We start from the raw sequence: 11,980 nt of genomic DNA on the forward strand, positions 1-11,980 counted from the left end.
CAGCAGGCACATCCCTGCCCCTCCAAACACCCCGAACACCCCGTCTTGCCTTTCCAGTGCTTCCATACGTAATCCAAGGGCTTGCTTTCCTTTCACAAAGCAGGCTGAGCACAGGCACCGTGCAGGCTCCCGGGCACAAAAGGCAGATCACAGAGAGCCAGACCGGCCCCACCAGTCTCCCCGAAACCCACAGTGTCCCGGGAAGCCACAGTCCTACCTGCCCACCAAGAGCAGCTCCCGCTCGCCAGCCCCCGGCCTCAGCTTCCTCCAGATGTCCATGGTGAATAGGGTGCTGCTGCTGTTGAATATGGAGGTCAGGGAGGACATGAGGGCAGCCATCATCACTGCAATCATCAGACCACGCAGCCCTGCGGAGGAGAGGGACCATGTGGATGTGGCTGAACCAGAGGGGATGGGATGGGATGGGACAATCCCGATGCTTCACCCAAGTGTAATGCTTCCCTCACTACAGGAACACACCATGATGTCCCCTGGGGAAAGGATGGGGTTTGGGGACACCCAGATGCACCCCGGGATGCTGGGACCCTGCATCACCACATCCCATGACCTCACTTCTGGAGTCACCCATGGAAAAGCTGCATGGGCCATCCCATGTGTAAACCCACCCAGAGCATCCACGGGGTCCCACCAACATCCAAGCCTCCGCAGGCTGCATGGGCAGCCCTGGGATGGGGCTAAGCCCAGTGCAGATGGAGGTCCCCCCCTCCTATCCACCTACCGCTGGGCATCAGCTCGACCACCAGCTTGGGGTAGGCGATGTTGGAGCAGCCCACGGCAGCCCCGCAGATGCGGGTGCACTCCTCGGGGTCCACACAGGCCACGGTGTCTGGGGGACAGAGGTAGGTGATGTGCCAGGACTCCTCCATCCCCCGGCACCCCGTTCCATTGGGGTAGATATTGGCCCTTTGCTATGGCCATGATGGCCCATAGGCATAGGACTGGGTGGAGGAGAAGAGCACATCCCACATGGAGATCCAGCTCTGCCTCCCCCATCACCCTCAACACAGGCAGGACCCACCCCAGCAGCATCACCCTCACCTCCCGCTGCCCCACATCCAGCCCATCTCTGGTCACATCTACCCCCAGTGAGCCCTCCCCACATTAAAGCCAGTGACAGGGGCCCCACCAGGACCCAGGATTATGGCTGGAGGCAGCAGAGCCCCACGGGCAGGCGCTGCCCATCCCTGCGCACGGGGCCAGGCGGGTTCATGCACCGTTGCAGCAATTACCTGCATGGGCAGCACCCAGCAGCTCTGTGGGACGCGGGCGGCAGCTCGCCGGCACCGGCACCACCCCATTGACTGTGTCTCAACGAGCACTGAGCCCTTCTTTTTATTGTTATGCTCATAAAATATTGAAATGAATGGAAATGAATGCCAGGCATAAATATGGATGGCCTGCCTGGCTCCCGGGTCGGCATCCTCCCAGCCAGGAGGAGCCCAGCTAATCCCTGCACACGACTGGGAGCATCATCCCAGTTCTCCTGCACAGTGACCTTCAACAAAGCGGGGTCCCCCAACAGTAGTGGATGGGGAAGGCAAACGCCAGCTGGTAACACCTTGAGGCTTTACATAAAGGATTATAGGGCACAGTGGGGTGCAGTGGGGGTCCAACAGGCTGCAGACCACAGGCTAATCCCCAGCACATCCCAAGGATGCTACAAAAGCCCAACCCGAGCCACCTTTCCCCAGGGTTAGAGTCAGCGCTGGGGCTCTGGTGACTGTGTCTTGCAGCAGCTGTGAGTAAAGCTGCCATCACTGCTCCATGCCTCGGTTTTCTCCTCTTTAAAACAGCACGTTGTGCTCGGCTCTATGCAAATGCTGGTGGCTGGAGGGTGGAAGATGCTCCAGAGGGCAAAGCAGTGTCTGGGTGTTACAGCCCAGCTGAAACGCTCGCCCCAGGGCTCAGCTCTGCCACCAAAACCCTCAGTGGGATGCAGGAGCGTGCAGGAAGCAGCAGCCAAGCCCAGTGGGCATCCAGAGCCCCCAAGCTGGGAGCAGACCCCAGTGTCGTACCCCACTGCTCTGCTTTATCATTAGGCCCTTTGCTAGAGATGGGAAATTAATTAGGAGCTTGTAATTAATGCTTCCACCTGCAGTCGGGAGGAGCCGGTCCTGGGAGCGGGATGTGTCTGCGCTGGGTGCTGCCTGTCCGGCTGGCTCAGCCCGGAGTGGCCGAATGGGGACACCCATGATGGCAGGGACCGACCTGCTCATCCATGGGAACACGTCCCTGCACTGGGCCCTGTGCAGTTCAGGTCCCAAGGGACCAAGGGGCCTTCACCCCGCAGGAGATGCTCCAGCCATGGGGCAATATGGACACAATCCCCCCCCACCATCGTGGCTTCAGGAGCTGGCACATGGCACGGCTGACGGGATGCCGCGCTTATGCCGCCGTCTCATAAATCACAAGCGCACACACCCCGCTAAGGACACCATAAACCTCCTTGCACAATAAAAACAGCGGCTGTGAGGTGGGAACAACCGCAGCATGCTCCGGCCACGCCACACACACCCATGCTCAATGCCCAAATCCGGGGCATCTCCCAACCTATGGGCGCTGGGCCACCCAGCTGAGGACAACAACCTTCAGAGGTGCTGGAGCGTCCGTGTAGGTGCTGGCAGGGTGCTTGGCTATGTCACATTTGCTCTCCTTTGCTCAGCAGGGCTGGGATTTCACCTAAAATGACCAGTTTTGCTCCAATACGTTTGGTCTCCGCTGCACCCCTCACTGCCAGGCCACAGCATGGAAGTGACATCCCACCAGTGGTATCACACAGCCTTTCCATAAAATCATCAGCTCCATCTGAACCACCTCCTAAGCTGATATTTGGTCAAAACCAGGCACTCTGTTCCTCCCCATGTTCTGATCCCAGCACACACTGTCACATCCCTGTGTCCCACTGTCACATCCCTGTGTCCCACTGCCACCTCCTGCACGCAGCAGCCCAGGGCTGGGCACAACCCGGATCACGATACCCCACCGAGGGGTGATTTTTCCAGCCTTTACCAAGCACTTGCATAAACCAGGTTACTCCAGTGGAAGGAGAAGAAGCCACCAGCTCCCCTAAGCAGCCCATCAGCCTAAAGCCAAGCTTACACAATCTTAGCTTTGAGAAAGCCCTACTGGATTTCCTCCTCCTTCTGCGCATTTCTAACCCATCTTTCCTTCCAAACCCTCCCTGCGCTCAGTGCTTCACCACACCACGAGCCTCAGCCAGGGATGGAGCACCCAGGAAGCCCCATGGCCACCGTCTGTGCAGAGAGAAGCACTTTGATGGCCAAGCACCCGGGCAGACGGGTGGCTTTGCCTCGGGAGCCTGACTCAAGCGGGGCTCTCATTTACACGGCTGTGAATCCAGATGAGCTGCACCAACGCCAGGGAGTGAGACGCAGCCCCTGGCACTTCCCTTTCTTTGCATCGGTGCAAGAATCTGACCCTGATTCTTGGCATTCATCTTGATCTGAGCTTGCAGGCAAAAAGCCCCACATTTCAGGCTTGTGAGCAACAGCTGATGAAGCCAGGGTGGGCTTTTGGCCCATCTCCCAGTCACTAATGCAATCTGCCATAGCGAGGTGGAGCTCCTTGTGTCCATGCTGCAAACCTCGTGCCAAAGCAGAGGAGGTTATAGAATAGGAATAGAAATAGACTAGGAATAAGAATGGATAGAATATAATAGACTAGATTAGAAAAGACTAGAATAGAACAGAATAGTATATTTCAGCTGAAATGGCCCTACAACAATCATCTAGTCCCACTGCCTGACTACTTCAGGGCTGACCGAAAGTCATGTTATAAAGGGCAGTGTCCAAATGCCTATTAAACACTGACAGGCTCAGGGCATCGACCACCTCTCTAGGAAGCCTGTTCCAATGTTTGACCACCCTCCGTATAGAAATGCTTCCTAATGTCCAGTCTAAACTCCCTGTGGTGCAGCTTTGAAGCATTACACGGTAGCCCCAACCTGGTGCTGCCCCCAAGACCCACCTGGGCTCTGAGCTCCTGCACTAGCATCGGGGTCCTTGTGCTCAGCACGGAAGGAGTTAACCACGAGGCAAAGCTGCTTTCCTGGAAGATATTGACTTACCGACAGGAGAAAGGGAGATTTCAAACGAGATCTGACAATAATAATTATTATTATGAAGACAAACACCCAGCCCCTCCGCAGCCACCCCCTGGCCTCCCACACCCGCACAGCGCGGGGCAGAGGTGCGAGGGCAGCGCCAGGCGAAAGGGTTAACGTGCGGGCAGGGCCGGAATGTGTGAAGGCAGCATGTGACTGCAGGTGGGGCAGGGCGGAGAGTGATGAATCACTCTTTGCTTTTCCTCTTTTCACTTCTTGCTGTTACCTGTCTGGCCCCGGCACTGTGCGCGGGCAGGAGCCCGGAATAACAGACCTGCCGGCCAGGGCGATGCACCAGAGGCTGCTGGAGACGTTCAGCGCCACGGAACCCATCGGCTGACCCGGTTCTCCAGGAACAACCACCAAGGACAGTGTTTGGGCTGAGAAATCCTGCTTTTCTCTGCCCTTCTTTCAGCTGTCTTCCTGTTTGTTTCCCACTTCGATCCGGTGTTATCGTTGCCTTGAAAGAGCAGAGGATGAGAAGAGCGTGGACACGGAGGTAGAGGACCCTCCCAGTGGTGCACGCCTCTGTCCCGGCCGTGGGAAGCTCCAGGTTTTCCTTGCCTGGAGCCCTCTTGCCACGCAGAGCCGGGAGAGAGCAAGAAACCGAATCCTCCTCCCCGGCACAGGAGAGCTCTGGCGTGGCAGGAGCCGGCGGGGAAGGGAGCGGCGCATTCCCAGAGCTGCACATTGAGCCGGGGAGGGTGCAGCAAAGTCAATTGTGTTTAAAGACTGGAGAATCATTAATTACTTATTTATTGTCGACATCTGGCACTTGCTGGGGGTGCGGAGATCCCTTGGGAGAGGGGGGACGGCGTGCGTGGTCACCATGGCTTTCTCCCAAGTGCAGTGCCTGGACGACAGCCACGTCAACTGGAGGTCCAGCGAGTCCAAGCCTGAATTCTTCTATAGCGAGGAGCAACGCCTGGCCTTGGAGGCGCTGGCCTCCCGGGGCCCTGATGCCTTCTATGAGGTCCTGAAGAAGGAAAACATCAGAGACTTCCTCTCCGAGCTGGAGCTAAAGAAGATTCTGGACACGCTGGAGACGTACGACCCCGGCTCCGAATACATCCCACGCCACGGCAGCAGCACAGGGGAGAGCGAAGGCGACCACAACAGCCAAGGGGATGAGCAGGACATGGCCCCATCCCTGGAATACTGGCCCCAGAGGTCCGACCGCTCCATCCCTCAGCTGGACCTCGGGTGGCCCGAGACCGTCGCCTACCGCGGCGTCACCCGCGCCACTGTCTACATGCAGCCACCCATCGAGGGGCAAGCGCACATCAAGGAGGTGGTGAGGAAGATGATCTGCCAGGCTCAGAAGGTGAGGTGCGCTGCGGGATCCGGGCAGGATTCGCCTCAGGCTGTCTTGATGACAGATCCTAACGTCCTGCTTGGTCAGGCCCTGCTCTGCAGCGAGCTCTGCCCAAGCAAAGGCATCGTTGTCAATCTCTCGGGTTTTAGTGTGTGTAGTCAATGTTTGGGGATCAGATGCTGCTGAAGATGCTGTTAGCTTGGTCCAGCACCACCCTGGGAGCAACACGACCCTTCCCATGATCCATGTGGCAGCATCATTGAGTCCTTATGGGGCCGTGGGGAAAACCTCTGGGGAGAAAAAAGGGTTGAGCAGCTTCCCAGCAGTGAGCCCACAGTTCCAGGCACCCCAGGATCATTATTCCCAAAGCCCTGTGTGACTGCATGTGGCAACACGCAGGAACCGGAGGAGCCAAACTCAGCCCTGGGGCAAAGCAGCCCAAGCCACTGCTCTGGTGCTGGTGTATGTGAGCATCAAGGCTGGCCTGAGATTGCTGCGGTGCCCCAAGCTGGCCTCATCCTGGTTTTAAGAGCTAGAGGATGAGCTGATGCACAGGACAAGGCTGGGGAGATGCTGAGGAGATTTGGGGTGAGGCTTGTCCTCCCTGTGGCATCAAACCAAGGAGCAGGGTGATGGGGTCAGGCTGGTGTCATGGGCAGGAGGACCAGGAAAGGAGAGAGATGATGGTGGTGGTGGGCAGAGGCTGCTGGTGTTTCCCAATGACCCAGTCCTAGCTGGGAAGTGCAGGAAGCGTCAGTACCTGCTGGTTTCATGGTGCTTTGAAGCTCTTTGAGCTCTGTACATCCACTCCCTTGAGAAATGCAGTTCCAATGAAGGAGCATCCCAACCCTGGGGATACTGCAGCAGGAAAACAGGGAGACCCTGCCAGGGCAGCTATGGAGCAGGGGGAGACGGGCTAGGATGCGTCGGGTCCACTTGGCTCCAGTGATCCCCATGCGAGAGCCAGGAATGGTGCTGGGATTCACAGATCCTGGCAGGAGAGGGATCCTGGTGGCATGCAGCTGCTGGAGACCGGAGGGCTGAGGGTCTGAGCATGAAGAGTCCGAATGCAGGCGGTAAAAGTGATCTCCCAGCACGTCCAAGGCTCATGGCGACAGTGGATGTGGGATATCAGGGCCGCCCCGCTGCAGGAGCCATCTCTGGCCAATATCACCTTGCAAAACTTGAGCTGACCTGTCCTTACCTGCAGTGTTTTCCCCTCCAAAGGGCTTTGCAGTGAGAACAAAGGGAAGGGAGGGCTGAAGTCCCAAGGGGTGGAGGATGGGAGAACTCCCCCACAACAAATAATGTCTCATCTTCGGGTCTTTCCAGCTCGCTCTGACCCGGGCTTGCAGCTCCTGCCTGGCTTTGCCTACTCACCACTTCCCACCTGCCCCCACACAAACAGCACCTCCTGAGTCATCCCACCGCCCTCCTCCTGCTCAGCCGAGCCAGGAGGTTGAGTCAGGCACCATCCCCACCTCTCCTTGGAGCCTCTCCATGCCGCAGGGATGGGGCCGCGGTGGATGATGCTCTGCTTGTCACCGGTTCCTTGGTGCTCCATAAGCAGGGCTGGGCTCTGCCTCTTGGTCCAGGTGGTCCCTGCTGGTGGGATGAGATATGGTGATACCACTGGTGACATGCAGGAGCCTGCTTGGAGCTTGTGGAGTGTAGAGATGGGTGCGTGCTTCTGCAGCCTGCAGGGTCTGGGCATGGCAGGAGTCACAGCATCTCACAAGCGGGGTTCTCCTAGAGGTTTCCCACCCCATATACGAGATCCGCAGTTACTGAAGCTGAACCTGTTGAGCACTGGTGTGGGTGCTGCTGAGTGTGGGGGTGCTGGGTTACACCACCCTCTTCTGCACCCAGAGATTTCAGCCAAGGCTTAAGGTCGTCATGACAGCTCAGGGGTAAAAGGGTTTGTCTGAGGAAGCCACGAAGAGACAAAGGGATGGTCCAGCTGCCACCCCATCAGATGTCAAGTGGGCTGGCCATGTGCCCTGTCCTTCCTGTGGTGTTCCGCAGAGATCCCTGCCGAATTGCCCCATCCCACCGGGCAACGGCAGTGCTCTTCACCCACCCGTGCAGGAGCACAGGCTTGGGAGAACTTCAGGTTTGCATCCCAGAGGATGACCCTTGCTCCAGCCGCTGTCAAAGACGCTTGGTCTGAAATGCTCCCAGACGCTGAGCACCAAACGCAGCCACGAGGTTGCTGCCTTGCAGCCAGAGGAGCAAAGTTCGCCTGACATCAGCCTGGCCAAGGAGAGTTCAGAGCCCATGTGAGTGCTGCTGGCGCTGGGGAGGCTCAGAGCTGGGTGAGGAAGCCAAGAGCTGGGACATGAGGACCCTTTGATGGTGCAGATGCACCTACTTGCTTGCAGGGACAAGGCCAAACGCTGCTCAACTCAGAGAGGCACAAACCCAGGCGAGCCAGAGCAGGGGATGCAAATGATCCGCTCCTCTTTCTGGGAATAAACGGGAAGAGAAGGGAGGCAGGATCCTGTGGCCTGATCTCCCAGCAAATCCCATCTTTGTGGCCAATAAACGGAGGTGGTCAGGGACGTGGTGCACCACCGGAGACATTTGCAGCTCCAGCAACTTGATGTAGATCCCCTTGGGCTGCAAAACTCATGGGATGGGCAGGGAGGAAGATCTCCCTCCTCTCTTCTTTCCTAGATTTTGGCTCTATCTCCCCAGAAACCAGAGCAGGCTGAAAACAACGACCTTGGCCAAAAGCCACCTGAGACAGCAGCGAGTCTGACCTCCCCTGCACTTAAGGTTCCAGGTTGGGATTGTGGTGATATAATTACCCAGAGCAACTTCCAGCCAAGGTTGGGAGGCCCCTATTAATTACTGTTTACAAAACCTTCTGCCATTCCTGGATGAAAGGGTCGACGGGGGAGAGCAATTATTAATGTTACTTGTCCCACCTCTCCCTCATCCCAACACGCTTCCTCTAATTGTGCCTTGGTGCCTGCCTAATTTATTAAGTGCCCACGTGGTGTGCCCCAAAAGTCATTATCTGATGAGTCAGAGTGAGCTAATAAAGAGCTGTCATTTCCTTTATAAAACATGATCCTGCACTTTATGTGCTCATCAGGAGGATTCCAACATCATTTGCGCAGTGTCTGAGGGGATGCGATGCTCAGGGTGCTGGGACCTGGTACCTGCACATCTGCCCCATCCGATGGATCAATGGATATTGGCAGCTCTTGGGATCCTGGGAAGAAAAGCATCACCTGCCTGGGTGCTGGGAGCATTTGGCTGTAGATTTGGGGCTGGTCTTCTCCATATCCTCCAGATGAATGGCAAAGGGATGGCAGATCTTCCTAGGACGACACAAAGGAAAGGGGCTTCTCCTGCTGCTGGAGACCTCCCTGACACTGAGCATGTGGGACACAGAGCACTGCCCTGGCAGAGAGGACAAGGACAAGGGTGCCAAGGTCACTCCCTGCAGCAGGACAGCACGGTTTGCTCCGTGCACTCCCATTCCCTGCGCTGGGAAGCAAACAACAGGCAGGATTTCACTTCTCTGGAGCAAACAGACCTCCATTCTTTACAGATAAACCCCGTTTACCTGGGTTTGGCACAGACCAAACCGCCCCCAGCTGAGGCTCAAGCACGGACAGCAGATTGTGTCCCTGTGGTCCCTGGACTGTCGCTGCATTGGGAGCACCGGCAGCACCATCCTCACTCTCCCATCCCGTTTTGTGCCAGGGCAGCACATTGGCGCACCGGCCTGAGATCCCGGTGACAGACCAAGGCCAAGCCTGTCCTGCAGGCGAGACGCAGAGGGCAGGGAAGCAGAAGCACTGAGCAGGATGCACCAGCTGAGCGGGAGGAATTGGGTTGAAAATGTGGGCAAGCAGGTGAGAGCCGGGCTGCTTCCTGCCCTGGGCAAGTGCCTGCAGTGCCTGGGATGGGGGACATCCCCTGCCTGTATCCCTGCAAAGAAACCTCCCATCTTCAGGCCCAGCGCAGCAAGTCAACACCTCGGGAATGCCGGGACCACAGTGGGAAAATGCCCATTTCCTCCCTAAATGAAGGCAAATACTATTCTCATCCCTATCTATTAGGGCTCAGCTTCTCCTGGAGGAAATGAGGCGCACAGGCAAAGTGACATGACCATGGCCAAAGGGAGCATCAGTGTCAGAAATGGGAGCAAATATCTGCCTCCAAACCCACCTCCTCAAGCCAGGGAGATGCCGTCCCAGTGCCCCTCACCCAGGACTCGCAGCAGCCAGCACAGTTCCCTGCTGTGCATGGAAAAGCCAAGCCCTGGGCTTTAAGAGGAGCTTTGAACCTGTCCCACTTTACATCGCTGGCGAGACAAGCGCAGCCCATGCAAAGTGAGCACCCGGTTTGCTGCCTCAGTTTCCCCATCAGGACAAAACACACGAATGGGTGCACAAGGGAGTAAGGATTTATGGCAAAGCCTGTTGAGAGGCTCTTGGGTGAGGGTAAATGGGAATTCAATTAGAATCAAGAGGCAGCGAGTGGTCTCCTCTCACTGTCACCTCCTGAAACACTCGTGTGTGGCCGGGTTTGGGGAGCTCAGGGCTGTATAGGAGATAGCACAGGCTGGGGCTCCCCACGCAGCCTCGCTCCTCACCCCATCGCCTGCAGAGAAGGAAGGGAAGAGCCAGCAGTGTCATAATGCACAATAATCCTCCTCTTAATTAGAGCTCTCCAGCTCCTGTGGCATAAAACTAATTAAAAGGCAGCTTGGTGCTTTGAGAGCCCTGGACTGGACGTGCCTGAGTGTGCCTGAGCAGCTCCCAGCACCATCCTGATCCCTTCGCTCCTCAGGGAGGGGTATTCCAGGGTCTCCCTGTGCCACCCCACAGTGTGCATATTCCCATCCTGTTGTCCTTCCCAGCTTGGCCTTGTGCTGCAGCCAGCAGAGCCCTCCTGGAAGGGCAAAGGGTGAGGAGCACCATCTCCTCTGATCCAGGGCAGCTTCCAGGAATAGCCACAGAGATGGGGACACCGATGGGTTTCCAAGCATGGGACAATGCCAGTGGCCCAACGACAAGCCACTTCCCTGTGTGGCTCTTACCACCCCGTGTGGATAAGGAGAGGCTGTGGGGCTGTGCTGCCCTATTGCTGCCCCACGGATTGCACTGTGATGCTCACCTGCACATCCCTTGTGCTGCACTGCTGCTGCTCACCATCATGGGTGATGCCATGTCCAGGAAGGCAAAATCCATTGCATGGAGTGAACTTTGGTGCTTAGGCTGCCATCCCAGCGTGTCTGGACGTGGCACAGATGCATCTTCCTATCGCATACAGGACTCGCCCTGATCCTGCAGGGCAGCAAATGCCCTGGGTACAAAGGCAGCTCTGGCTTACAAGGGACGGTGACACTGCTGTGTGTCAAACTCTGCTGTCACTGCACAAGGTGCTGGCACTGTTATCCCGGCTCTGCTGTGCTCTCATACAGCCTGGGAGGAAGGAGGGATGCAGGAGCAGCACCCTGGGACCCAACAGGCTCATAGCCATGCAAGATCCACACAACCAGGGCCAAGAGAGGCGTCAGCAGCCCCAGTGGCAGAAACAGCCTGTCCCCAGTGCTCCGCTTTGGCATCACAGTGGAGAGCTGAGCATGAACCCAACCACATCGCTGCTAGCAGCAGCCTGGACTTGGAGCAGCCACTGGTTGCAGGAGCTGCAAACTCCTGTTTGCTTCTAAGCAACCTCATGCAGCCTGGTTTTTAAAGGTATTAAAAGTCATTTCAGCCCCTGAATATGCCTCAGGGGCATTCAGATACTCGCTACCAAGCTAAGAGTCACTTTTAGCTATTTTTTAACGTGTTTCTCTCAACACATGCACAACAACCCAGAGACGGCCCATCGGACATGTCCTCAGACAGGCAGACGTACCACTGCATCACAGGCTCTCCCCTCCACTGCTATACAGACTCATCTCTCTTCTTCCCTCTCCAGGTCATCGCGGTGGTCATGGACATGTTCACCGATGTAGACATCTTCAAGGACCTGCTGGACGCAGGCTTCAAGAGGAAAGTGGGAGTCTACATCATTCTGGATGAGACCAACGTGAAGCACTTCCTTCAGATGTGTGAGCGAGCCCAGATGCACGCTGGACACTTGAAGGTAAGGGTGGCCCAAAGAGGCCCACAACCTCCTCCAGTGCAGGGAGATAATCAGAGCTGTTGATCCTGCTCCCTCCTGTCTTGGGGAGACCACAACCCCTAAACTTTAGGCAGTGCTAGATGAGTTTAATCCAGTAGCAAAGCTGAAGGTGGTGCCCCTAAATCCAGGAGGTTGGAGGGGAATGGATGAGACATGGATTTCCCTGCAGCCAAGCTGGATGCAGAAAGCCCAGGGAGCTGCTGGTACCCAGGCTTTGGGGCAGGGGAGTGTTCAGGGATCACAAGGATGGGCACAGCTCAAGCAGGACACTGCAAATCCCAGGGCAAACCTACGCGCTCCTGGTGAACAGGAGGGAAGACAGGAGAGGCAGATGCTCTGCGGGGCTGATCCGCGCTGTTGCCAGCCCC

The 11,980-nt window shown here is 56.9% G+C and overlaps 2 protein-coding genes across 2 annotated transcripts in view; one reads left to right on the forward strand and one right to left on the reverse strand.

Moving 5' to 3' along the window:
- Positions 1–213: 213 nt before the first annotated feature.
- Positions 214–11,980, reverse strand: part of SLC5A10 (solute carrier family 5 (sodium/sugar cotransporter), member 10) — a 34,280-nt gene continuing 22,513 nt past the window's right edge. Inside the window, exons 10-11 of the mRNA XM_010023225.1 lie at positions 740–847; positions 214–368 (exon numbers count right to left, since the gene is read on the reverse strand). Of these exons, the coding sequence (XP_010021527.1) occupies positions 214–368; positions 740–847 (263 nt within the window). The remainder of the gene's footprint in view (positions 369–739; positions 848–11,980) is intronic.
- The window catches only part of FAM83G (family with sequence similarity 83, member G), a 16,473-nt gene continuing 9,466 nt past the window's right edge, over positions 4,974–11,980 (forward strand). The window contains exons 1-2 of the mRNA XM_010023224.1: positions 4,974–5,468; positions 11,406–11,573. Coding sequence (XP_010021526.1) covers positions 4,974–5,468; positions 11,406–11,573 — 663 coding nt within the window. The remainder of the gene's footprint in view (positions 5,469–11,405; positions 11,574–11,980) is intronic.

The sequence above is a fragment of the Nestor notabilis genome, unplaced genomic scaffold, assembly GCF_000696875.1.
Source record: "Nestor notabilis isolate BGI_N333 unplaced genomic scaffold, ASM69687v1 scaffold15421, whole genome shotgun sequence".
Classification (NCBI taxonomy): Eukaryota; Metazoa; Chordata; class Aves; order Psittaciformes; family Psittacidae; genus Nestor; species Nestor notabilis.